Here is a 27,503-nt window from a genome sequence, read left to right as displayed (position 1 = left end):
ACAGAGTTGAGGAAAACACCCATAGTAACCTTTTTCCATTCATGGGTGTACTTGTGGAGTGATTTCTTGAATGAATTACGTATGTATAAATTCTGTTGTCATGACAACTTCAGTGAAGCGGAAATATGTTTTTGATATTATCATTTTGTGGGAGACGTTCTAGTATTTATGTATGTGATTGTGAAATTTGCGCAAAATTACTGGTTATATTAAACACAATCTTTTGAACGTACCCAGAAATAGGAATGTAAGAATTTGACAGTTTCCTTAACGCAAAATGTCAGTTTAGAGACGTAATAGGTTATGTTGTCTATATTTAGTAAAAATGTAATTAGTAACATAAATTAATCGTTCCGTTGGTTTAAAACCAAACATGACAACTTCTCCTACAAAAACGAAACAAAAATTGTCTCTACGGAAACGTCTGTTTGTTAAAAAATCGCCAAAAGTTGGTTGCTTCGTCGATACAGATTCTAACGATGAATTCACCCAGTCTTCTTCCCGGCCAATCTCTCCTGCTGATCCCTTCATAGCCCAGAGTGCTTATAGTGCGGACCACAATGCTGAAGCCCCAAACCAGCAGAATTCTTCTGCGGAGCCTTTGTGCAACAACGTAAGCCATGGAGTGGACTATGCCCATCACGAAGAAGAGAGTAACCCGAAATGTTGTCGAACCTTCTTTAGGAGATCTCGTCCTAAAAGTTTGGTTGACCACCAAGTATCGAAGGAAGAGGCGCGCTCGATGCCCGGGAGTCCAGAGAACAATTCAAATAGTATAAGTGATCAAACAATTTGCTCCCAAACGAAATCCGAGGAAATACCGAAGGCGACAGTGAAGTTTCCAAAGAGTGACGATATCAAAAAGTGTTTTGAACATTCAGGTTCTTTTGAGGGAATTAAACCAAAGAGTAAATTATTTGTTAAAAGATTATCAGCTGATCATTTAATATCTAATGAGACAAAGCCGCTGTATCGTGCCTCCTCACCTGAGAGTGATCGGAGTAGCTCCTTAGACCGCAAAAGGAGGTAAGATCATGTTATTCCTAATTCTATGTTTTAATACGTTCTTGCATATTTATTATACATTGGTGTTGGATCTTTCCTTTTTTATTTTTGTAATTGTCTGCACTAGGACCAAGTCGACTATAACACGGTCAGCTTCACGTGCGGGAAGCACCGACAGCTTAGCTCGAAACTCGCTGCTTGCTGCACAAGTCCTGCGTCTCATTCCAACGCAGGAGGCTCGAGAAAGGTTATTCATTACTCATGTTGTACTGTAGCATTGTGTACCTATCCATATACATGTATTTATTTGTACACTTTTCCTGTTATGTCGAACCTGTGTGTGTTATCTCTTTAGTAGTAGAGGAAAACCTATTTGATCTCGGTTTAAAGACTCAATATACTGAATATAATATGTCCTTTTTTAGGAACTACCTCTATGGACGCCTTGCATCTCATTCTCTTTTGGGAGCAGCAGAATTGGAGCATGTTTTCCCAGATAGAGAAGTTAAAATTTTTGTTGGTACATGGAACATGAATGGACAACCACCACCAAAGTAAGTAGAAGCACTTTATTTAATTTATTAAGAGTTTGTTAAGTTTATTTATGAATATTTATAGGTGATTGCCTATCAGTACTGATGCTATGACTTTAAATACATTTTTATTCCTTAAGTAGTCTGGCTCATATTTCATAAAATTTATTGTTACATTTTCTTATTTATTGCTTTTTTATGTTACGTTTTACTGTTTGATTTTAATTTAATTTAGTGTAAATGGCTAATGCTATACTAAATTTTTGTAATAAATAGTTACTACTAACTACCAGTGAAGCATGAATCCATACAGTAGTGATTTTTGGGATTGAAAGATGATAATTATAAAGATTTTTCTTTATTTCTCCTCAAAAGCTACTTTCACAATATTTCTATAGTAACTTTCGTGAGGATGATTCATTATTAAATGATGCAATGGTTTACACACGGTCATATATCGGGATTACCCGACTCGTTTCGGAACCAACCGGAGCAACGTTTCGTCGTTTGAGTAATAAATGCTTTCACAGCTCTCACTGCTGGGGTAAAGCAGACCCTTTAAGAGATTTTTTTGGTCGCATCCAGAGGAAGAAGTATTGTATTGTAGGAAATATGACACTAAAATGCTTTAACTTTTCACAGAGAATTAGCTGATTTCATCTTCCCCAATCAAGTAACACATGTGCCAGATATATTCGCTATTGGAACACAGGAATCTTATTCTGAACGTTCAGAATGGGAGATTACTATCCAAGAAGTATTGGGACCATCTCACCTTCTTTTACATTCTTATTATCTAGGTAAGCAAGTACAAACACATACATCATGTGTAAATATGTATACCCATACTACCCATACAGCGTAAGCATATTAACCTACATTAGCTGATATGAATTTTAATTGGTGACATGTCTGTGCACGATTTCACGTAAAGACGATACATATCGGAGATTTACTTTAGCTCGTGTATAAAGGGCTCGGGATAAGATGAGATAAAGACTCCCGTAGGTAGTACCATTTCCAATGTACTTATTAAAACGCTATTCATTTTATTTATATAGTTCATACAAGTATAGAAAAATTCTAACCAATCCATTCAGTCGAAAGAGCTAGCATGTTATTATACATGTTAACTTCCTCAAATCACACAATATTTGTTTGATGTACATAGTATGCAAGTATGATGTCCATTGTATCTTATAGATAAGGAATATTTGTTCCATTACATGAAGGTTAATAAACGTGATTTAAATAGCTATTGTCATGTTCACATCTGCAACAAAATTGAAATAAATGCAAGCATTAGATGCGGAGATATCGTTACGAGAGTAATCATTATGCCGGGTATCCCATTATAATAGTATGATAAATTAAATCATCCATATTTATATTTTTGATGCAAAAGTTACTATGTCTGTAAAAAATAAAACTTAATATTGAGTAAACTACGATCACTAGAAATGTGTGTTAAACAACCCTCCATTGGCAATTGCAGTAATAATTATGACTTATCAAATTAAATATATCGATGTTTCTAGTAAAATGTTTTGTTATAGGTACAATACACTTAATGGTATTCATAAGGAGAGACTTAATTTGGTTCTGTTCTCTACCTGAAGATGCGAGTTTGTCTGTCAGACCCGGTACAGCATTTCGTACGAAAGGTGCCGTAGCAATATCCTTCGCGCTGTTTGGGTCGACGTTTTTGTTCGTAACCGCCCATTTGACTGCACACCAAGAGAAAGTCAAGGAACGAGTGTCTGATATCAAAAGGATAATTCGATCAATTGATTTGCCGAAAAATCTACCGTGCAGGCATAAAAGTAAAGGTGAGGATCGTTTTGTTCTTTTCTTTTAATAATTCGACTCCAGACTAACTAATTTAATCTTCACAAACATTCAAGCCACATGCTTAAGACACTCAGATTCGAACAAGTATTTTTGTATCAACAATGATTATCCTACACGTCGCGCACAGTGGCTTTGGCGTGGTATCAGCTATCCCAGCAGTTCGAACTAGTTTTGTTGCATTAATGTTATTTTTGGCCTTTTTCTAAGTTCTGTCGATGTTGGCTTCCAATCTGTTAAAACTGCCGAAGATCACGTACGTCCGGCCACTAAAAATCGGAGAAACTATTTAGGGGAATACCATAAAAGCTTGGAGACAACCAAATCTTGATTTAGGAACTTGTTAGGCTAGAGACCTAATTACCCAAACTTTCCTTAATATATGGCGTATACATGCTTGCCGTTAGCAAAAACAAAGTAAATGTTTGTGAAGATAAGATATCAATTTCCTTTATGATGACTTTGTAAAACACACAATCAATACAACTATCGAGTTTTCTGAACTATTGTTCTTGATGTACATTTTATTTACCCTTTACGAGTTGATTCTATATATTTAATAGCATCCTCATTTTAATAATAATAATAATAATAAATCGTTTATTTGCATTAAACATGGTATACAAAGGTGTTAAATAGGTATATAGTAGGTACAGTCAGCGCCAAAAGTCGATGAACGAATCAACTTTACAAAACAGCTGTTCACAATAAAATGCCATAAGTTATAGTCGCAACTGGGAAACAAAATAGAATGTACACCAGAAAATTTACAAAAGTCGTTAAACACGAGTATTTCAAAAGTATCTGTGCACTAGTATTCCTAATGTCGCTGAACATCATTCTATCAAAAGTCACTAAACAGCAGATAAAACAAAATTAGGCTAACAAAGTGTATTTTTAATGTTGCCGTGACTGTGTTAATGTACCTACTTTTGACGCTTATGTTTTTTATAGCGGGCTGCTTGTCAAATCCCAGGTTCGAAAGAGGTTTCACTAAGGATCTTGAAGGAGGTTTCACTTTGAGAAGAAGGTTTCGTTAACAATATCTAAAATATTTTCATTTGAATTATTACTTAAAGTAATAAATGAAATATGTGAAATAATAAATTTAATTTAAAATATATTTTTTTATATTATTTTAATATTTTACAAAAAAATAATGGATTAAAAATTCTAAATATCCATGTTTTTAAATGTCACTCCACTCAAATTGTATCAAAATCGGTCCAGCATTTTTAAAGTTATAAATTGTATTGATATAGATACAGCAAGCACTGTCCCAAAAGTAGCTCAACAACATAAGCGTCAAAAGTAGGTACATTAACACAGTCACGGCAACATTAAAAATATACTTTGTTAGCCTAATTTTGTTTTTTCTGTTGTTTAGTGACTTTTGATAGAATGATGTTCAGCGACATTAGGAATACTAGTGCACAGATACTTTTGAAATACTCGTGTTTAACGACTTTTGTAAATTTCTGGTGTACATTCTATTTTGTTTCCTAGTTGCGACTATAACTTATGGCATTTTAGTGTGAACAGCTGTTTTGTAAAGTTGATTCTGTTCATCGACTTTTGGCGCTGACTGTACAAGCATGTTTAGCTAAGATGAACATAGCACGCAAATTTTTTAGGAAACTAAACTATTTATACATTAACATTTGTAATCCATAAATTCTTTTAAACTATAAAAATTACAATCACTTAACCATTTATATAATGCAATCTTTAATAATCTTATATTTAATACTTTGAATTTACTTGGCATCTTGTTATATATCCGCACACATGTTGCAAGACAATTTTTATTATATTTGGTCAGTCTTGGTAGATCACTCTGTGCTAATCTAAAAGGATCTCGTCTGTTGCGTGGACATATTTCATTTGCAGTTTTAAACAGCTGTATATGCTTAACTACGAATACGCATATTTCGTAAATGTAGATACACGGGAGCGGTAACAAGCCAAGTCTTTTAAACAGTGGTCGGCATGATTCGTCGGGTTTTAGTCCACAAATTGATCGTATGCACTTTTTTTGAGCAATGAATGCTCTGGTCATATCGGTGCTATTGCCCCACATTATAACACCGTATCGTAATATCGATTCAACATAGGCGTGATATGATATAAAGGCAGTCTTCATATTGGTAACATTTTTAACTTGCTTGAGTGCGTATACGAATTTATTAATTTTAGTGCTAATATTATCTACATGTAATTTCCAATTAATATCTTTATCTATTATTATACCTAAGAACTTTGTATGCGTTACCTCATTGAGTTTATTTATATTAAGTTTAATGTTATTTTTATTATTATTTGTATTATTGAATTGGATATAGACGGATTTGTTTAGGTTTATTTTTAAACGGTTAACGTCAAGCCAATGTATTAATTTATTGATAGTATTATTAATTTCACGCTCATGATCTGTAATGGTATTTTGTTTTTTATCAGTTGCTACTACAATAGATATGTCATCAGCAAAGAGGATGCATTTGTGTTTGGTTATTTCTGTAATGTCATTTATGTATATAAGGAATAATACTGGGCCAAGCACACTTCCTTGTGGCACGCCGTATTTATTATGTCTATATTCTGAACAGTAGGATGTCATGACTCTATTTTTGTTAATTTTATTGATACTAACGCATTGTTTCCTATTACTCAAATAGGACATAATCCACTGTAGAGCGGGTCCCCTTATTCCAATAGCTTCCAACTTTTCTAGCAATATGTCATGTGATACCAGGTCGAAGGCCTTTGATAAATCAAAAAATAGTCCAGTGGTCATTTGATTGTTGTTAACATTGGAAAGTATTGCTTTCATAAGAGAGAATGTAGCTAAAGTTGTAGATTTACTTTTTTGGAATCCAAATTGTTCGTCACTTATAATTCTGAATTTATTGCAAAAATCAATCAGTCTTCTATACATACACCTTTCATAAATTTTAGATAAAATCGGTATTAAAGTTATTGGTCGATAATTATTTATATCATCCTTATCTCCCTTTTTGAACAATGGCTTTATTATGGACAACTTCAATTTCTCAGGAAAAATTCCATTTAAAAATGATATATTAATTAAGTGAGTTAAGATCTTACTTAGCTCGTTACAGCAGGTTTTTATTATTTTAGTGCTAATTTCGTCATATCCCTCAGATCTGGTATTGCGTAAAGACATTATTTCTTGTAGCACCTCATTTTCTAGCAATGGCTTCAGAAACATTGAGTTGTAATATTTATTTCTTCTAGAGTTTCGGTCAGCACTTTGTTGATTTGGAATAGAAGTTAAGTTAGTGTAATGGTTATTGAACATAGAGGCTATTTTTAAAGGGTCTGTAATAACTGTGTCCTTTAGCTTTATGCTTTCTATATTCTCTTTGGAATTAGTAGCGTTAATTTCATTTTTTATTACAGTTCATGTTGCTTTACATTTGTTATCATGTGCATTAATATATTTAATATTTATGTTCTTTTTTGAGCTATATACACATTTATTTAGTAGATAAGAATAATTTTTATATTTGGCTTTATTAGTTGAATTTTTATTTTTATAATACTGATAACGTAGTTTTCTTTTAGTTTTACAACATTGTCTAAGACCTTTGCTTATCCATTTTTGTGCATTTTTGTTATTAGTATTAACCTTAACTCTTACGTTTGGAAAACAAAGATTGTAAAATAAACACAACAAATCATGAAATTCATTAAATGCGGAATTTGAATCGGTATTTAGATGAATATTAGCCCAAGTCAAGCTTTTCAAGCATTCCTTAAATTTTCGGATATTTTCTATGCTGTAGTCTTTTTTGAAAATATAGTATGCTGCTAATTTTAACGGTTTGTTTTTAGTAGGGAAGCTCAACATTTGTGCTGTATCATGATCTGAAAGATGTAGAGGTAGCACGGTTGAGGTGGCATTTGAGATGTTGCTTAGGATATGGTCAATACAGGTCAATTTACGTGTTGGTACCTTAATGTGTATTGTCAAGTTATAATTATTTGCCAGGCTATGTAATTCATTAGTTATGTTGTTTTTTCTTAGAGTATTTATATTGAAATCACCGGCTATTACTAAATTTAATTTAGATCTATATTTTCTCAGCAGATCATGTAAAAGACAATTTAGTTTTGTTAAAAACTGATTTGGATCTGATTGAGGTGTTCTATAAACAGATATAATTACTAATTTATTACAAACTATCTCTACACCGCAGGCTTCAAAAGTGTTTTGTATTGCATGACCTTTTACAAATGTTAACTCTTTATAATTCAAACCCTTTTTAATTAATATACAAGTACCACCTCTTTGTTTTTCTCTTGAGAAATTAGAAGCCATTGTATAGTTATATATTTTGACGTAATTTTCGTTACCTTTTTTTATAAATGTTTCAGATAGACATATAACATCCGGATCATTATTTACTTCTTTTAACTCTTGAATCGTTATTTCTAATAGTTCTTTCTTTGATAGGATACTAGCAATATTTTGATGGAGTATTCTAAAATTTTGCTCCTTATTTACTTTGGGCTCGAAAAAATGATTTATTCTTGTTTATAACAGGAAAGTAATAGGGTATGGTCCCTTTTGGACTCTTTACTTCCAGTTGAGGGGTTATAGTTTCCATGTGGCTATTTTTTTGAAGACGACTAAAGTAATAGGGAATTGTCCCTTTCCTAGGTTCCTTAAAACTAGTGTTTACATTAAAACTTGATTTGTTAGTCGCTAACCAGTTTCGAATTTCACTAGGGTTCAAATATTTATCACTGTAATCACAACAATCTATAATATAGTTCACTGAATGACAGATATCGTACAATTTCGTACTTTTTTTGTTTAAAAAGTGGCATTTTTTATACTGTTTACACATGTCTTTTATGGAGTAATTCAATTTATTTACATTTAAATACGCGTTACTTAAGACATTTAATACAATTATAGTGTTATTTTTGAATGTATCTAATATATATTGCAATTGAGATATGGTTTGGTTTGAGTTACGATCATTTTCCCCTATACATATAACTAGTTTGTCATCAGCAGACAGTGTACTATTTCTACAGTTGGCTAAGATTTCGCTGGACGGTGCATTCGGCTTCGTTTCGGCGACGACGCTGTATGTTCCGTACCGTGTGTTTGTTCGCGAATTAAAGTATAAAACACAATATATAATAAAATATTTAATGTATTTCAATTCCAAACTATGTTCGGCAGTTGATTGACAATTTTACTCTGAAAACTTGGTGTTTTATATGTTATGTAGGTCTGAACATATTTCTTGTAATTTTCAGACGTTACAAATAACTTCGATTACGTGTTCTGGTGTGGCGATCTAAACTTCAGATTGGGTGAACCTCGAGCAGCCGTGTTGCGATGGATTGAACAAACACAAGTACGTTTAATCCGCTCCACTTAACCTGACCAAGATTTTGATATAATTTTGGAAAAGCAAACGCACGCAATGCGTATACAAGCCCTACTATGATTAAGACTGGTTTTGTGCCTAGTTTCTTCTGATTCCTTTACTAAAAAGGCTTAAATATTTTTCCTAATGTTGTCCAAATTACCCAAAATTGTATCTCAAATTCATAATTCATGTCCGATTATAGTTCCCGTTACCTCACCACTTGCCACATGGGCTGCTGCACGCGGATCAGCTGACGGCGGTGCTGGAAGACGGCGCAGCCTTCAGGGACTTCAGGGAAGCACCTATCACGTTCCCGCCGACTTACAAGGTGTGTTAACTTAAAATAACTACAAACACTACAAGATAACTAATTCTTAAACAACAATGTCTAAAGGTTATGAAAAAAAAAATGAGGAAGCCGCTATTCCTAATTTGAATCTGAAATATTCTGTCTTATTCGATTCGATTTTATTAATGTCAATTTCTTATCGGTGATTTTATGATGTCACAGGAATAATAACTGTTGACATTATTCGACATTTTAAAGGGTCAAAAGGACTCATGACTTTTCTAAAATGTGTTCCTATTTTGAAAATGGGTTGTAAAAGTAGTTAAAAATGTAACATTTGTTTTCAGTACGATCCGGGTAGTCAACAGTTCGACACATCGAGCAAACAAAGAGCGCCGGCCTACACGGACAGGATATTGTACAAAGCAAGATCTATGACTGCGAACTCGAATTCTGCGTTCTCAGGTGTGTTTTAATATCATAAATTAACTTTTAGTCATACAGTACCATCAGAAAAAATAGTCGATGAACATAATCAGATTAACAATTTTCTAAAGACGCTCTGTAATTATAATTTGAACTAGTGTATTTAGAATTAGTGATCAGTAAATTTTCAGTAAAGTTCTGAAATCATGGTTGTTTTTAAAATCGATCTAAAGAAATTTCTTGTTTGAGTAATTTAAATCTGATACTGTTAACTGGACTTGTTTCGCTGACGGTGCCTCAAGTAAATGCTTTTTAGAACATATGTAGTTCATTGTACATAACTAAACCAGTAAGAGTATTGTAAGCTTAATATGGTCACTAACATTTTACACGGAATATTTGGTGTTTACTAACTTTATCTTGGCTGTTGACACATTGTTGACATAGATAAGAATTGTAAACAGCAAAATATGTATTCAGGCGTTTTGAGGCGAGAAATATCACGTGAGTTGTAATACATTGCGGGTCTAAATAGATCTGGTATCAGAGCTGATATATCATTACCGGTAATGTATTTCACTCGTACGATTTCTCTCGATTCTTTTACTTCTATAGGCCTTTAGTTTCCATTGAAACGTGACGTCATGTCATAAATATGTAGATAATCTCCAAAGTGCTAATCTTGTTACATGTAGTTTCATTAATTATTTTTTAGTTTTTTTCCATGATATAGTAATAGGTTCATTTCGACGCTGCTTCGGAGTTCCAAGAAGAGTTTGGTGATGACTTGACAGCAATTGGCATTGTGTAGTGCTACCTTTTCACATTTTGTTTATTAGAAGCTTTAATGCTTGAGGAGGAGAATACCAGAATTCTCGCTTTAATGTCACGATTTGCAGGCATTTTCAAAGTTATATATATATACATCCTTAATTATTCTAAGACACCACTGACTAACGGTGACGGAAAACATCGTGAGGAAACATGTATTCCAAATATTAAAATCTATACGCATAGAAGTCTGTACCCAGCAGTGGGACGTATATAGGCTGGTACCAAAAACCATGCGGTACAGTAATCCTCTAATACAGACTTTTTTATTTAAATTCTTTCCAAACTTTTTAAGCATACATAAGCCATACAATACACAATATTATTTTGAATAAAAATTGTCCTACAACGGGTTTAGCAATAGGGAAGGAGTTAGGGCGATCAGATTTTAACAGGTATTCCGCAACATTGTCCAGAGGGATTCAAGTAAGTACAGATAGTTCAACTCATTTATGCGCGCGGCACTATGTGTACGTGCGATTTACAGCGACTGTTTATTAGGGAAGCTTTAATTTGTGTGCCACTGTCACACTGTGTATTAACAACGGCTACCCACACATGACGCAGCGCGCAAATATGAGTTGAATTGATTACACCTTTCCTACGAAGACTTTGTCAAATGACGAATATGTAATCTCTTCTATTAATCAAGTTATCTTAGCCACTCTCTTTCTTGCTTTAGCTTCATTCACAAGTATGCTTTAATAACTCAAAGTGTGTATTTTAAGAAGCTTACCTATCTATATCTGCGCAGGTAAGTGGTTACTTCTATTTTAAAATTACAAATAATCTGCAAACATTTTAGAAAAGCCTAAATTTTTTAATGATAAAACATAAGTTTCAGTTCAGTTTAACAATTTCATAAGACTTAGTCTCTTCTTATGTCTAAAATCTATGAGCAATATCAATAATATTCTCTCTCTCTCTCTTATAAAATAACTTTCCTATCTGTTTTCTCTATTTATCTATGCATGCAACACATGAAATATACGATCGACCTGTGTACAAACTCACATTGTAATCGTCGTTTATTTGCATACGTAAGTTGTTTCAGGGCTGCGTCGCATCAGCGCGGTCCCCGTGACGTCGGGCGTGAAGTGCCTCGCGTACAACTCCGTGCAGTCCGTCTGCACCAGCGACCACAAGCCCGTCTGGGGACTGTTCTCTACCATGCTGAGGCCGGGGACTGATGTGTGAGTACTTATTGTTCTTGGTGGGCTCGTGGCTTAGCTATAACCGCATAAGTGAATGGATCACAGGTTAAGCTAAGCTTGACGCGGTTGGTCCGTAGATTGGTGACCTTCGTTGTCATAACGAGTTCCCCCGTGTTTCGGAAGGCACGTTAAATTGTGGGTCCCGGCTGTTATTCATACATCTCTGAAGCTTGAAAGTCTGACAATCAGTCTAACTAAGGGATATCGTGTTTCCCAGGTAACTGGATTGAGGAGGTCAGATAGGCAGTCGCTCCTTATAAAACACTGGTACTCAGCTGAAACCGGTTAGACTGATAGCCGACCTCAACATAGTTGAGAAAAGGCTAGGCCAATGATGAAATGGTCATAAAGAATGCTGAAAATCACAACTTTCACAGTCCCTAACAAAATAAAGCTTGTATTATGATTAGTATCTGATTAACATAGTTAGGTATTTATAAATATGGTCATCGTGTGAATCGAACCCACGTCCTCTATATGATGATCCGTAAGATGATCGATGACTTTTATTGAAATCTCTTCGTAAGTAGCATAGTAGTTCTTATACAATAATTGTTTATCCCCCAGTGTGCCCCTCGCCGCCGGCCTGTTCAACAGAGAGGTGTACCTGGAGGGCATCAAGCGGCGGAGAGCGCTGCTGGACCACGCGCCCGGCACCTCCGCGGTATGTAACGTTCAATAACAATGACTGAACCGACACGTAAGGGAAATTCTCAGTACTCGACTCGATACTAAACTGTAACAATATTACTGTTGTGCCCAACAAAATAAATCAAGTAATTTATCAAAGTCAATAAGCGACACTTTGTGCGCAAATTTTATTTTTGATTGACTTTATCGTGACCAAAAAGGCTTTATTATGCCAATGTATTAAAAAGTATTGCGTTTACCAAAGAGGTTTATATTTTTGTTGTTATTCATTTACAATTTTCAAAATGTTTTATTTTTATTATTTATTTATTACGCCCTAAGTTAGTGTAAGTGGACTGGAGTGCAATGTTGAAAAAGACGATTTTTAGATTATAAATTATGCTTATTTATTTTATGAAATGCTCATTCAATAAACAAAAAAGACATCTAGTCAGTATAATGAAATACATCAGTATTCGTTACAATAATATTATATGAAAGTAGCAATTTAATATTATTTACAAATGTATTATATTATAATTCCATTGAGCTAAATTGTTTAGTGTATGCATATTTTTATTCATCAAATTAATATTAGGCTTTACACATAATCATTTTGGCTATAGCTTAGCAATAAAATTTATGTGAAATATTATTTGGATGTCTAGTATCTAAATCCTGTTTAGAAAAGTGAGCTTTTAGGTTGTGGTCATCTATAAACTACGTAGGTTGCTTACAGCGTCCATTTTGGCACGTCATAATGTTACAGAAGAAATTTACCGTGTAATGTTTTGTGTAAATTAAATTGACGTCATTTTGGCAAAGAGATCATAGTAAGCCTCGTTACTCGGTCTACGGTGCGAGGCTACGCAGCGCCACGCTGGACTGCTGTAGGCGACAAAATATGGCGTTTATTGAAGGCCATGCCCATATTATCATAAACGTAGGTATTCGTGGGGTTTCTAAAACAGTACTTAATTAAAATATTTCCTGCCTTATATCACTGTGTTATACCGTCGTACGAGATGTTATGAACATTTCTAAATGTTGATAAAAACTATGTTAATTAGGTGCTGTGATTAGTATTCGTCTAGTCTGATGTCCATTCCAGTTACCTATAGTATCGCAATAATTAAACTGTTAATTTAATAACTATAGTTATACAGTGCTCTGAGATCTCACTAGAGACTAATACCGAGACTTACTGATATTACTTTGACTTTGATACTTTAATTAAGCTCTCCATTCGAATGTGAACCCTATTGTCAACTTCTAAAGTCCAAATTTAACTACATCATTAATGTGGCTAAAGGAAGGTTTCATCTTCCTGCATTCATTTTAATATAGACGTTATAGTACACAAATAAAGGTCATATTTCAACGAAAAGCTTCTTCAAATGAAATTAATCAAATAGATGTCAGTAAATTTCGCCAGTCTCAATACATTATCGCACAAAATTAAGGCGCAATTTCGTCCGTTATTACGTCCTTCGTTTTGTAGGATATAAAACTAAATGAGATGTTGAAATATGAAATAAAGTTGCAAACTTTTATGTACATGTTTATTTGAATATTTAATATACTTTAGTATAATGTTTAAAAATTCTAACAGTTATGAGGCAGTTCGTCTATTCATTCATATGTCGAATATAGAAAATCAGTGTCATTTTTCATAGAGTAATTTGTTTGTGGTATTCAGCGTTTGTTATTCATTAATATAACTTCTTTTATGAAGACTAACATCAATAATTTTTTCAAAAGTTTTCCTTGAAATAGCGTTTTGAAACAAGTTATTTTTGTCAAAATTCTATTTGGAGTAGGAAATCTATGGAAATGTTATTTTGTCATTATGTAAGTCTCTTTGGGTGCCAGTCGAGGATACTGCCAAACTAAGTATCAAATATTTCGTATTAATACAAAATTCTCACTGACCAATCCTAATATTCGTATTTTTGACTTAAATAAAAAAAGTCCCGATTAATATGAGACGAACAAAAAAATTAGAATGTTGTAGCAGATTTGATGTTATTAAATATGTGGGATTAAATATAAATAAAAAGTTACGTGTTTATCTATTTTTTCATAACTTTTTGACAGTTAGTCTGATAGATGAAGAATAAAATTTTGACTGTGTAGTTCGTCTAGGCGTAGGTTTGTATCGTCAATTGTCTGACTGTATATCGACATCCAAATTATAATAAGCCAGAAAGTACTCGAAGGATATTCATTAGTCACTTTACCAATACAAGCACTCAATATTCAATCCGGGAAAAAAAAAATATATGAAAAAATCTCCAGTTTAAAATTGCCCTCAAAATTTAAAGATGTCAGAAATTTAAATCAGTCTGTCTTCCATACTTGTACGTAACATATTAATGTATAATTTTTCGGGATAACCCTGAATATAGCTTCAATGTTATTTACAGTATAAGTGTAAATTCTAAAACAGTACAGTCACAGACACAATGTTTAACATTATATTTGAAAAGTACCTTCTATGAAGTTACTGAATCATTTATAATAGAATTGTGCTTGCGATTGTCCTTAAATATTATTGAGCGTGTAAACTTTTTTGATCGTCTTTTAAATATTTCAATAATTTAATATTAGAACTTGCTTTTTGCTATATATGACACTTATTTTAGCATCATGCTGTAGTAAAATAAATTTAATATCGCACAAGGTTTTAAGTAGTTATTTCTTCTGTTTCCACTTATATTTTAATTATTTACACAAAGATATGTACTGAGGCTGGATAATACATGATGTTCGATAAAAAAGTACAATGTTTTATAAGGATTTTATATCTACATACATACCTAATGTTATTTTGTTGGTATACACATTCGGTATACACGATTTCAACATGGAACTCGAATGAATATCTTGGATAATTGTATACGAGAAAAATATATCAAATGTGTATGGAAAACAAACAAAGATTATATTGCTATCAATTTTTATTTTGTACAAGGATTTTTTCTGTAATAGTAAATAACAAAACATAAGTTATAATATTGTTATTTTTTACTTTGGATAGACCCCTGTGAGATGACTGCGATGGAACATTTATTATTTTCAAATCTCACATACAGCAATAACTCGGTGAAATTTGACTTGAATAAAAAGAAATAATTTAAAATTATTTGTTGTGTAACTTATTAATATCTAATAAATAAAATATCATTATTAATATCAATTTAATAATAAATATTCTGTCGCAATAATCTAGTGTTAAGTGTGAAATGATTATGGTTTTCATTCAATGAAATGTTTTGTCATTATGTGAATTATATTGCTAGTCCATATTTTATAGATATACTTAAGTTATAACTTACTTAAGTCAAACAAATGTTATGCTAAATATAGTAAACTTTCCTCGCTATGTTTTTATTTATTTCTAATACCGACCTTTCGATTAACATTATGTAAAAAGTAAATGTCTTTAATCCGACGTAAACGCGACGACGGTAATATACGTATAATAATACACACTGAGGTCTGTACAGTCAGCAACAACAGTTGACACCACTAAATGTAATAAGGCAGTTGTATTCCGGCGAACTAAGAACTTATACTCCTTTATTTAGATATTTTTAAAAGGTAAATAAGTTGGCGTGTCTTTCCATAAAAACAAGTATTAAAAATCTGATATATTTGAGTAATAATTTACGACTGTACGGTGTGAGTTGCTTCGTCTCGTGAATTAAAGGTCTTTCGATAAACAATGTAGAAATCAGTCCCCGGCAACCGCGAATACGTAGATTACATTAATTGGCATTCACCGTCTCTACGCACAAAGTTTTATAACAACCAATTACGTATCACAAAATGTTAACAAAGATTTATTCTACAGCAAAAAATCAAACAATGGAACATTTTGAAACTTGTCAAAACACTCATTATTATTACACCGGTGCAGCGGCTTTTCGTTTACCATCTACTAAAGGTCTTTCAACAGGACTTTTATCATTGTGCAAGCGAGATACAACAATAGTCTAAGTAACGCCATCTCACTTCTACCATGATAACAGTTCTGCTTTAAGAGTTAATTTTAAAGCTATAGATCAAGAGCTTTCCGCCTGGTTGTTGTAATGCCATTCAACGCAGGCTTTTCCCTTAATACCGTTGACATCGACTGAACACCAGCGTTCATAGAACTTAGCTTCTCGTGACTTGCCAATGTAGAAAGTGTCTTCATCGTTTACTTGTAAACGGACTGTGTATGATTGGCAACCTGCAAAATAAAAGAATAAAAAATATTATAATGCTGTTTCGCTGGCTATTGGATCTACAGGTCGCCAGACACGCGCCACGGGAACCGCAAAAACGTGGCATACAGCTTATATCCTGTGATTTTCATACATTTTATAGCCACTTGCCGCATACGATTGTAGCTCCATATAAAATGGTTAAATAGTATAGGAAATATAGATGCCGATGGCCGCCTTTTATAGTTGCAACCTTACACAACCCGTGTGCAGCAATCCTAACTTGTTTATACGCATTTTATTGAACTACCCTCCTAATTTAATTAAGCTACTTTTCTTAACTTTATCACTTTAGTCCTTAGTATCATTCTGTTCTATACCACTACTGGAAAATAAAGACAACTTTTTAATACATACCCGCTTTAAAACTGAACGCATAATCTCTGGGCAGGACCTGGTGTTCTCCATGCTGGTATAACTGGAAGTCGCTGGACTCCACCGACAACACAGCCTGGTCAGATTGACGGCAGAGGTAACCAATTGTGAGACTGTAATGTAATTAATGGTATTATTATTTCGCTGTTGAGAATAAATGATATTATTTGAGTAGATACGAGATTCTTTTGAAGTGATGTATTTTTATATGATATTTTGACTTTATACGGTTAATCAAAGTGTAAAAACGAAAAATTATAACTTAAGCACTTGTATTGACCGTGAGTGTTTCGTCCCGTACTGAATTTCCAATTATTATGTTGTAAAAATGCTTAGGGTAATGCGAATAGTGTAAAAAGCAGAATTGGGGCCCAGTAACTACATTGATAAGGTCTACAAACGGTTTTGTTCAAAAGAATTTCGTTTGATAAAATATTCGGGAATGCCTGATATCATTGTGCAATTACAGTAATTTCATTGTATTTGCAATATACTATCATATTTATTGGTGTATAATTACGTCTTCTTATCGAATGCCTTATGTACAATATCCGTATCAAATATGTATGTCGGCCGATGACATAGCTTTACACTAAACCGCAGAAACATTCTCAGGTGTGTCGGCTATCTCACTGTTTCTTTATAAAAATTACTTCATACGCACATGAATTCGAAAAGATATTGGTGAACCTACAACCTTTTGCAATAAGCTTAACGGTCATGTATTATATACCATTATATACTGGAACATAATTACTTACTGTGACAGAATAGCAGGTTGACAAACAGTTCCAATAGCCATACGGTCTCCATTTTCAAGGAAGATAAAGTGGTAGACATAGCGGTGGAAGGTACGCCAATCTCTGAATGGACCTGTAATGGAATTATGTATTTAATTTTTACCCTTATCTATAAAAGTATTTTGATGATTCTTCTCTTTTCTTTCTAGTTCCAAAAAACTAATCTATTTACTATTTTTATTTGCTCTATCGTCTTATAATTAAACTTATTTCAATGTCTCTAAGGGTTAATTTACCAAAACTGTGGTCTCTGACTGCTGGTATACTGATCGGGGTCTCTTTGCCATCAATGGTTACCGTTCCGTCGAGGACACCCATTTGCTCATAATGCGTTTGATGCAATCTGAAAAAGTTCGATTCATGTTTTTAAAAATACTGTTTTTAAATGTAGCTTTTATTCGCGGCGGGTATGGGTTCAAACTTTTTTACCCCTCAGCGTCAGAAGTCAGAACTGTTTTTGCAGCTACTTAAGCCTCTTTTTAGCGCAAAGGAGTAAGAAATGTTGTATAACTCGATGTTAAAGCTGGGTGACAACTATCTATCTCCATATCAAATTTTATCCAAATTTGTCTAGCCTTTTAAGCATAAAGAGGTAACAAACGGCAAACCTTTTTCATTTATGACATTAGAGAGATTTAACTAAATAAACGTCAGTAAGAAATAAAGTCATGCTTCTACAGCATAGGTAATAGTTATACAGCAAAAAATAAAAAAAAAATCTACATAACTGCTAATTATGGTGCAATTGAAATTATTCCATCAAGTAACAATTTTAGATTGGTATCTAGATTAGAGTCAAATTTTATCTTTCGTGTATTTCATATTTATTTACAAAATCATTAATCTCATAACGTCTGTATAGCTATTAGAAAATGTGATAAGATTATTAATTTTATTAGATTACTAGCTATTGCCTGCGACTTTGTCCATGTGGTTATACGATTAACCTTATGACATAGGTAGGTAAATATATTTAATAAGCGTATATTGCCATAAAAGGTTTTAGTGTTAACCTAAAAAGATAGGCAATAATGCAAAATCTTGGTTCAGAATGTAGTAAAGTAATCTTTTACTACGAGAAAATTGAGCTTAAAGTCGCTTGGGAGTCTATTTGGCAGTCACCTTTGTCTTTTGTTACTGACGGTACAAGGAACTTTCCTAAACTTCTAGATCATTCCGCTTACAAGGTAAATTTCTTACTTTTCGAGTAATTTGAAGTGTTCTCGGGACCATTTCTCTCTGGCCATGTCCCTCGCTAGTCCTTTGGGCGACATTTGGTTGTCATAGTTGAATGGTGCAAACACAGCACTCCATATAAGATCCACTTTAACTTTCAGAGATTTCTCTGTATTGTTTCTGGGCCTGTAACAAATAATAATTTGTGTTGTTAAGACATTAACATTTCCATGACTTTCTATCGGAAATGCTTTTTGAGAAGCTATAAGTCCATTAAATGATTTATATACCTAACAACAATGTTTTTGGTGAGTGATTTTGCTGAGGTAGAATATTGAACTGTTGTAAGTTCCTATTATCTAATAAAAACCCATTTCGAGTACTTTTTCCCGCTACCAAAACGAATTATTAATAGATTTAATTTAATTCGTACTATCATGGCACAGCATGACTCATAAAGCTAATCAAATATTTAGGTTTTATACATAGAATGCACGTTTAACAAAATGTCAACTATCATCATCATTCTTACCGTGCGAATGATTACAGTTAATCACAATCAGTGCGACTGGTTACAATGATTAAATAGTTAGGACAGTGATAAGCTAATTAACACCTGCACCATTGAAAAACCGGAAAAGGCTAACGTTTTGATTAAATTGCTTGGAAAATTCCGATTGCAACATTTTTATTTTTAAGGTTCTTAAAAAGGGCATTTAAGAATGAACTGATAATGCAGATAGCTTAATATACTAGTCCCAAAATGTTGCTCTTCCAGCTAAGGCCGCGACGAGACCGAAGTTTTTTAGTGGCGGACTTCGGTTGGCTCCGAAACTAGTCGGGCACTCCCGAAAAATACGCGTGTGCAACCGTTATATCATTTAATAATAATATCTTCTTATTCGTTAGATTTGTAGTCTTGAAGGCTTAATCCGAGGCATATTAAAGTGTATGACTTTAATATTCCCAATTTACACCCCATATCAAAAAGTAAAGGCAACTCACTTCATGTCACCATTGTAAGTCACTTTCCAGGTTCGCATAGGAATAAAGTTAACAATTTCCAGTCCATTTATTTTGTATTCGCCTTCCTCATCCTTGTTTTGGATCTGATATGTGTCTGGCAACACAGGAGACAGCAGAAGTTCCTCTCTGTTTATCTGCAAAGACATTATTGGATTTGATAATCAATTTTCACGATGGTTTCCTGCATTTTTAAATCCCTTCTGAGTTGGGATAAGACACTGTCGCATTCTAAAGTTATGATTCAGGGGTACGTTTGACCCAAAATCTTTTTTCTATGACGGCCTCGCGTGAGTGCGGTGCTATTTTAACCGCATTGTGTCTGTCAGTCGATGTCAATTGAAAACAACTTTTCTACCCAAAGAATAAACAAGGTACCCTATTTATTACTGAGGCTCCGCTGTCTGTCCGTTCGTCACCAAGCTGTATGGCATGAACCGTCATAGCTATCATTTTTTTACTATAATAACAAACTAAAAAAACATATAAGCTAAGGAACGGTAGATACCTACGTTCAAATTTGTTGTGTGTAGAATTAATTTATTGGACAAATAATAAACCACGCAAAGGAAAATGTCGTGATTCCTCGTCTTTTAACCATTTTAGGTATTTAGGTATGTACCACGAGAGTGGAATTATAAATTTGTTTTAGGTACTAACTTTTGAATTGCCAAATTTTTTAAACGATTTAATTCAATTTTTTGCCTGGTGATAACAGTCACCAGCAGTTAAAGATAGCAAGATTTATTTTTATATTGTCATAAATTTATATTTATTGCAAGCTGATAATAACATTGATAATGTCTAGACATTTGGAAACTTGCAACATCCGGGAATGAACAGGGATCACGAATGCATAATCGGTAAATCTTCTGGTTATAAATGATGAGAGAATCTTAAAGATTTTAAGCGTTTTGATAAAGTTGTTAAAAATATAAATGTGAAACACAATTTTATAGCAATTGCTACCAATGTAGCCAACAGCCGACGTCGATTTGGTTACTGAATTGGCTTTTAATTTTCTTCGATTCGGTACGGTTAGGTTTCTGAGGTCTAGACCATTTTTTAATATCAAAGCAAGCTATACCTATATCTCGCACTGCTCGTCCCATATTAAGAACTACCATCAGACCTCCTCACTATTACAGATACCATACTTAAAATCCAGGTTGCCTCACGATACCAACCTTTAAATAAAGGAAAGAGTCCACATTCGTAAGCCTCCTTGCTAGTCCACATATAACAGCATCACCATTTGGATTTACTCCATTGAAATAAACCGCATCAATAGCCTGAAATCGATTCATAATTTAATATACAAGTCCAAACTACAAAGAATTTGGGTATAAAGTATCTATTTTTTAACGATTCGAAATTTTTTTCTTTTTTTTGCCATTCGTGCGATATATTTAAACTCGTGTATGAGCTAGAATTGGGACTTAAAATTCTTCTGACATTCCCTTCCAATGAAACCAAAGCGGGAGGAGTCTTTTGATGATTTCAATTCCCATTTAAAAGAAACTATAAAAATTCTCTAATATTAAAATAGCTAAATACACTTGTTACCTGGGGATTTCCATTAAGATTGTATTTGCTCTCTAGCGCCACATCTTGTGTGTGAACGTGTATATTACCATCATCACTTTTGCCAGTGTCGACGGCGTTTTGTCGACTCCAACTATTTTTTAACTGTGAACAGAATATTGAGATTATTATGACTGAAATTGTATTACTCCCATAAAATGACAAAGACTTGAATAATAGCAATGTCTTGTGCGGTAATCGAACCCGCTTCCCCTTAGTAAAGCAGTGAAATCACGATAACTCGGCAAGAAAAACAGATGATTTCAAAAATTTTATTAATTTATTAGAAATGAAGCCAAGAAATAAATTTACAAACGTGTCATTTATTCATATCATCAAAAATTAAAAAAAAATACATACCTGTCTTAGCTGCAATACAACGTACATAAAAGCAAATTTGAACCAGAAGAATTTGGTATTCTGTTGATATACTCCACATATCGGCGGCTTATTTTGCTTATTAATTAATTTAAAAAACAACACTAATCCCACAGGAATTATAAAAGTTAATATTAAAGAGAGCGACATTTTAATAGAATTCGACTAGTTTCTATATTCGAATAAAATTATATTAAATCACTTATTAGATAATCATTAGTGCCCGATATTGAATCGCGCTTAGAGGTCAAATTAAATGCAGACTGACACTTCTCACACACACACGCACCGAGTAATAACTAATAAGACGGCGTTTAAATTAATATTCGAAATATAATAATTTAATTTTTAATCAGTAGTATCTTCAAAGCGGATTACTACACGACTAAGTATAATACCCAGGTACCGTAGCAAGATATCTTATCAGTAAGAACATGATATATGTCGATAATTAATTGTGCCTTTGAACTAACTGACTTTGTTAAGATAACGCGTCAAGCGCCTGCTTAATCGGAATCCTGTTCAAAGGTGATAAGCAAACTGAAAGAGGTCTAGGTAGTGTTACTACCCAAGGTATTGAGTTGTTTCGTGTTATGTTCGGTATTTATGAGGTATCACTAATGTATTATGTGACCCAACTGCAGTCATTCGTTCATGATTGAGGAGCCCGCTTTGGTCAATTGGGCCCGAAACTACTCGGACAGCCCGATAATTTCGCGTGCGTAAACCGCTATAAATAATTCACTAATGTTTTTTAAAAAACTGGATACCTTACAACATTAGTCTCAAGACATTTTTATCTTATTTCCATAGCCTTTACCTAAAAAAGTTCGTAGTATGGTGGTCATTTTAACTAAGCTCAAAACTATTAAGCGACTTTTAATATCAGATGCTCTTTTCTACGAACGCAGGTATACTTTTAAAAACAATTAAAAATGTTGTATTATAGTTAAGTATTTATTCCAACCTTAATTTTAAACAGTTAAAAATAAAATGCAGAATATTATATTAAATTAGCATCAAGATTTATTGTTACAAATGACCGTCAACGAATGTAGGTATACAAAAACAAAAGACATACGATACTACATGAAAATATATAGGTAGGTAGTAATTTCACACAGTGAAATATTTAATGCGAGTTGAGACCGCATTGTGACGTTTTAAATAACCATTATACTAAGGAATCAAATTGAATGTGTACAGCTCCATGCCTTTGCAGTTTCCGTGATCGGCGTCGAGGTGGCGCTTACGTTGACAGAAGAAAAATGTATGTCACTATGTAATGCCATCTTTGTCATGCCACTTGAGAGTGACAGAGACAAAATGAAATCTATGGGTTTTTAAAACGTCATAATACGAACGCCTTAAGGTATCCGTTGACGGTTAAAATGAAGGTTCTATACTATTTATTCGGTTGTCGCGAGTAGATGCTTGTGCACACATTCCTCCTTGTTGATAAGATGAGTGGTCTTGTTCACAAGTTGCATCAGCGTGTTTAGATTGTTTGACCATTCGTTAAGACGGTCCGATGCGTCCATGTTCAAACTGAAACAAATAATACATTATTTGTAATTTATTGATTTTTTGATATGACCTGGCGGGCCATGTACAATGAATATACACTCAAGTTGCAGATATTTCTAGCAAAAAAATATGTTACAATATTGCAAGGTACTATATAAATAAGAGTAGGATAGCTTTAGTAGCTTTAGTAATAAGTATTATGTGGAGACTGTTTTTTTTTACAATTTACAGGTGTCTACTTTATAACAAACACCTTGTCAAGTAAGTATTGTTACCTGAAGTGCACGACCCCCGCCGGGCGGTCGATCTTGGCGCGCACGACGCCGCTGACCACGAGCTGGCTGAGCGCCTCCTCCGTCTCGGTCTCGCTCAGGCCCAGCAGCTCGCTCATGCGCTTCAGCGTGATACGCGTGTAGTACATCGACATTATACGAATGTTCTGTTGAGGAAAGTTTTAAAATTACAATCAAAATCAAAAGTCATTTATTCAAATTAGGCTACTAAGTAGCACTTTTTGAAGGTCAAATTACATTGACAGCACCCAGTTTTGCCCACCCGTCACCGCTTCCTAAGTGCTTTTGCTGTGAGAGAAGAAACGGCGCAACAAACTCCCCAGCAGAGTAATATTGTAAATGCAAAAACAGCTAAACCAATTTCGATGAATTTTGATATGAAGGTGGCTTTTATCGGACTTCGATAACAGGTAAGTTTTTGCAGCTATAGCCGACATCCAGGCGGACGAAGCCGCGAGCTAGTTTATTTATATTTTTGGGTAAGTGCTTAAGGAGTGTGAGTAAAGTTATGCTACTTTTAAGAAGCGACTTAAAGATTAATTTAATAGCCGTAATCGCGAACGACAATAAGTTTAAATGTCTCTCTTATGTGTTACGCTATTTGACATTTTTCAGCGTTATGTAGAATATTTGGTTGAGGTCACCACGCCAATGCCATTGTGCGCGACTCTGATACTTCTCTGTGAATATGCTTACACAAGATCAGGATATATGATGAGTTTAGTCTCCAGCAAAAATGTTTATACTTAAACAACTAGAGTACTTAATTATAAATAATATTTTTTATACATTTGACTGCTAGTAAGAGAATATAACGACAAATGTGACTTACATGTTCGACAACTCTGTTTTTCAGGTCGTTCCAGCGCTCCTGTCCTTTTTCGTCAGAGGAATCGAAGTAAGGCGTACCTCGGAGCATCTTCTCGTATGTCGAGCACAAAGTGTTCCATCTGATGATTTCTGGGTTGATGAACAAGCCAAGCAGTTGTCTGAAAACGTTTGTAATAAGTTATATCAATATAGTTACGAATTATTTCTTAACTTTTTGACAAAAAAGAAAATATGACCTGACCCTAAAAGTGGAACAGTCGTATTTAAGAACGACGTACAGAAAAGTAACGTCCTTAGGTGACATGCTATCTTTGTCATTACTAATAGGAATTTACACACAAAAATATTTTGAAGAAAGTAACTTGGCTGTGTCTTTTTTCAATATGGCGATAAATGACTGCTGCATGTGAAGTCCTTAAACTTACAGGTAGATTAAACAGACTTCCTTTTTATATTTCATACCGTTTTCATAAACCTTTTATAATTATTGATACATGCAAATGTAACTAACAGCTAAAACAAAAGCTTCTAAAACTTCTAAAACTTGTATAAAAAAATGTATGTAGGAAAAACATACTTATATTCAGGCAGTTTATCGAGATCTTTGTCTTCATTGACTCTGTGAGTTAGATCAGCCTGCTCGTTGTCATAAGGTGCCAATGTGAGGAAGACGACGCTGCCGATCAACGCGTCGGCGCCAGCGGACTGGCCGAGCGCGCGGAAGTGACGACACACGGATAGATACTGCCCGTTATGTTGGTCAACAGCTATCATTAGCCGGTAGAATTTCTCTTTGAGTTCCTGGAAAGAGAAATTTTAAATTTAGGGTTACCTTTATGTGAATGTTATGAAGAAAAACCAAAATTACTCTTTATCAAACTGTTTATGTTTATTTAGAATGCTCAATCGAAAAAAGGTTTTAAAAAAAATAAATCTTGTAGTACTCAAAAGGATTAATATCAGCAAAATATTAAAGAAGGTAGTAAAATACTGGAGTTCATAGTTTCTATGCCTAATAAAAATTTAAGACTTGTAAAATTATAATTACCGCTGTATCTTCTTCTTCAAAGAACTTAGTGTTAATCTTCTTGGAGATAATTTGTGTGCGGATATAATCCTTGATGTTCAAACACAGTCTCATTTGTTCCAAAATCAGTTCAACCTTTTCCCGTTTGTCCATAGACCCATAGGTCTCAACCTGCAGTTCTTGAATGATCTTAGCTGCTTCCGTTGCATTGCCTTCCTCTTCTCGTATTTTGGCTAAGATGTGCGTAAGCCTGGCCCTTTCAACTTCAACATAAATTTTACCTTCAGTAATGGATCTTAAGGTTTCAATTAGTTTAACTTTTGTTTCCTTATCAGGTGTCTTGTCGACATAAGTGCAACATTCTTGTACCATTTTCACAACAGCTTGTTTAAGTTGTGACCTGTAAATAATACAATTAAATATTTACATTTGTAACATAAAATATTGATCTATTTGTAAAAATTAGTTTAATAACATAATAGTACAAAAGCTTAGCTCATAAAAATTCATGGAATTGTAAATATCAATTTTATCTAAAAAAATCAGTTATAAAGTTATGCACTTTATGACTACATACAATGCTTTGAAGAAAATTGTAGTTATTACTACAAAGTTCCTTAAAGGGTACTTTAAAAAAAAAATCTAATTTTTATCAGACTTACCTTCTCTTAGACAGAAGAATAATTTGATCATTGAGTGCAGACCAATTCTTTGCTTCAAAACATATTTGAACAATGGCTACTAAGATTCTTGCAGTGGAAGCCATGTCAGCACCCTATAACACATTGTAACAAATGTGGAACAGACCATTTTGTGTAATGTGATTTGCATAAATATTCATATCAATTATAGTTATGGCTCACTGTATCCCACAACGGGGCAAAGGCCTCTCCCAAATCTTTAAAGGATTCTCTATCCTGGGCCACTTTGAAAAAGCCCATGTGTAGAAATCATGATGAAACTATTTTATAAAATTTTCTGTGTCAGTTAAAAAGTATAAAAGAGAATTAAAGTGTTACTAAGTTCACTTAATGTAATAATGACATGATCAAGTCTTAATAAAGAGGTTTTAGTTATGCAGTAGGTTTTTAGTACTACATAACCCTTTCAGATACCAATTTCACTGAAATTCTTTCACCAAATCCATTCAGTAGTACGTAGACAGTGTACACTCACGGTTCTAGTTTGTTTCTCTAATGCCAACAGCTGGTCTATTGCTTCTTGAACCTTGCCTTTTGCAGCCCATGACTTCAACATGGGAATTTTCTCATCACAGGTAGTGCTGTAATCCACCTGTAAAATAGTTTGTGAACAAAGAGTTTACTTATAGATTGGCACCTAAAACTTATGGTTTAAATATTTTGAATAACAGTATTTATGGGTCAAGCTTTGCCACACAGCTGAATTGGCTGTGTAAAGCACTCTTGACTGTTTAATTAAGCCAAACAAATACAAACCAGCTAAATTATGATTTTTTAAGTTGTATTTACAAAAGCTGCATTGGAGATATATGTAAATAATGGTAAACTTACTTCCATCTTCACAATTTTGCCGCTGGCATCAAGACTACTGATATCGCCGTTTGTCGACATTGTTAGAGCTTGAGAACTGAAACAAGTTATCTTTAATTAGTTTTAGGAATACATTGGAGAAAAAAATGAAAGAACTTTAAAAATAGGGTAATTACTTAGTCAGATTAAACTTCAAAACTTATTTATATTCAGTAAACACAAGAATAAGTCTCAGAATTAGATTCCTAAAATGCTCGGTAATGCAAACTCACGGCTATGACATTCAATGACAATGACTTGACTTGTTGACTTGACATTTTTGTTTTTTTTTCGAATCGACTTCGTGTCTTATTGTATTGTCAATTACAGTTTTACTTTTCGTAATTAGAAGAAACAAGTTGTGAATCATTTTCCATATTTATTATTTTGTTGATAAATATGCAAACCCTTTGCAGTTAAAAGCGAAAGCTCTCGTAATCGTCTTAATAAATTTTATGAAGTTTTAATATATTTTTTCGAG

General features: G+C 33.7%; 3 protein-coding genes across 6 annotated transcripts; 1 reads left to right on the top strand and 2 right to left on the bottom strand.

The window, feature by feature from the left end:
• Nucleotides 1-60: 60 nt before the first annotated feature.
• On the top strand, nucleotides 61-15,570 carry LOC113491985 (inositol polyphosphate 5-phosphatase E). Of its 3 annotated transcripts, none has more exons than XM_026869231.1 (10): nucleotides 64-1,026; nucleotides 1,133-1,252; nucleotides 1,431-1,559; nucleotides 2,181-2,338; nucleotides 3,095-3,367; nucleotides 8,682-8,782; nucleotides 9,000-9,125; nucleotides 9,434-9,551; nucleotides 11,389-11,536; nucleotides 12,125-15,570. In XM_026869231.1, exons 1-10 carry the CDS (start codon nucleotides 374-376, stop codon nucleotides 12,237-12,239), a joined length of 1,941 nt encoding a protein of 646 aa, XP_026725032.1. In that variant the 5' UTR covers nucleotides 64-373; the 3' UTR covers nucleotides 12,240-15,570. The 3 variants fall into 3 exon arrangements, with proteins under 3 accessions (XP_026725034.1, XP_026725032.1, XP_026725033.1); XM_026869232.1 differs by having other exon boundaries at nucleotides 65-1,026; nucleotides 11,398-11,536; XM_026869233.1 differs by lacking the exon at nucleotides 1,133-1,252 and having other exon boundaries at nucleotides 61-1,026.
• A 434-nt stretch (nucleotides 15,571-16,004) lies between these two features.
• On the bottom strand, nucleotides 16,005-22,194 carry LOC113491987. Its single transcript, XM_026869236.1, has 9 exons — nucleotides 21,777-22,194; nucleotides 21,399-21,521; nucleotides 21,020-21,124; nucleotides 19,815-19,969; nucleotides 18,834-18,995; nucleotides 17,870-17,976; nucleotides 17,595-17,706; nucleotides 16,816-16,946; nucleotides 16,005-16,424 (listed from the first exon to the last, which is right to left on the bottom strand). The coding sequence occupies exons 1-9, from the start codon at nucleotides 21,942-21,944 to the stop codon at nucleotides 16,255-16,257; spliced, it is 1,233 nt and encodes a 410-aa protein (XP_026725037.1). The 5' UTR covers nucleotides 21,945-22,194; the 3' UTR covers nucleotides 16,005-16,254.
• A 603-nt stretch (nucleotides 22,195-22,797) lies between these two features.
• Nucleotides 22,798-27,277, bottom strand: LOC113491986 (26S proteasome non-ATPase regulatory subunit 12). Of its 2 annotated transcripts, none has more exons than XM_026869235.1 (9): nucleotides 27,160-27,277; nucleotides 27,005-27,094; nucleotides 26,649-26,765; nucleotides 26,135-26,247; nucleotides 25,494-25,872; nucleotides 25,023-25,246; nucleotides 24,447-24,603; nucleotides 23,597-23,760; nucleotides 22,798-23,342 (listed from the first exon to the last, which is right to left on the bottom strand). In XM_026869235.1, exons 2-9 carry the CDS (start codon nucleotides 27,062-27,064, stop codon nucleotides 23,204-23,206), a joined length of 1,353 nt encoding a protein of 450 aa, XP_026725036.1. In that variant the 5' UTR covers nucleotides 27,065-27,094; nucleotides 27,160-27,277; the 3' UTR covers nucleotides 22,798-23,203. The 2 variants fall into 2 exon arrangements, with proteins under 2 accessions (XP_026725036.1, XP_026725035.1); XM_026869234.1 differs by having other exon boundaries at nucleotides 27,005-27,080.
• Nucleotides 27,278-27,503: the final 226 nt, after the last annotated feature.

This window comes from Trichoplusia ni, chromosome 3 (assembly GCF_003590095.1).
Source record: "Trichoplusia ni isolate ovarian cell line Hi5 chromosome 3, tn1, whole genome shotgun sequence".
Classification (NCBI taxonomy): domain Eukaryota; kingdom Metazoa; phylum Arthropoda; class Insecta; order Lepidoptera; family Noctuidae; genus Trichoplusia; species Trichoplusia ni.
This window is presented reverse-complemented; position numbering and strand designations above follow the sequence as displayed.

Coding starts and splice junctions, on each gene's coding strand:
- LOC113491985 (XM_026869231.1), top strand. CDS start 374: ATGACAACTTCTCCTACAAAAACGAAACAAAAATTGTCTCTACGGAAA. Junction 1,027..1,132: donor TCCTTAGACCGCAAAAGGAG/GTAAGATCATGT, acceptor TGTCTGCACTAG/GACCAAGTCGACTATAACAC. Junction 1,560..2,180: donor AATGGACAACCACCACCAAA/GTAAGTAGAAGC, acceptor AACTTTTCACAG/AGAATTAGCTGATTTCATCT.
- LOC113491986 (XM_026869235.1), bottom strand. CDS start 27,064: ATGTCGACAAACGGCGATATCAGTAGTCTTGATGCCAGCGGCAAAATT. Junction 25,873..26,134: donor ATTCTTCTGTCTAAGAGAAG/GTAAGTCTGATA, acceptor TATTATTTACAG/GTCACAACTTAAACAAGCTG. Junction 23,343..23,596: donor GCGGGGGTCGTGCACTTCAG/GTAACAATACTT, acceptor TATTTGTTTCAG/TTTGAACATGGACGCATCGG.
- LOC113491987 (XM_026869236.1), bottom strand. CDS start 21,944: ATGTCGCTCTCTTTAATATTAACTTTTATAATTCCTGTGGGATTAGTG. Junction 16,947..17,594: donor CAACCTGCTATTCTGTCACA/GTAAGTAATTAT, acceptor ATTACATTACAG/TCTCACAATTGGTTACCTCT. Junction 16,425..16,815: donor TGCGTTCAGTTTTAAAGCGG/GTATGTATTAAA, acceptor TTTATTTTGCAG/GTTGCCAATCATACACAGTC.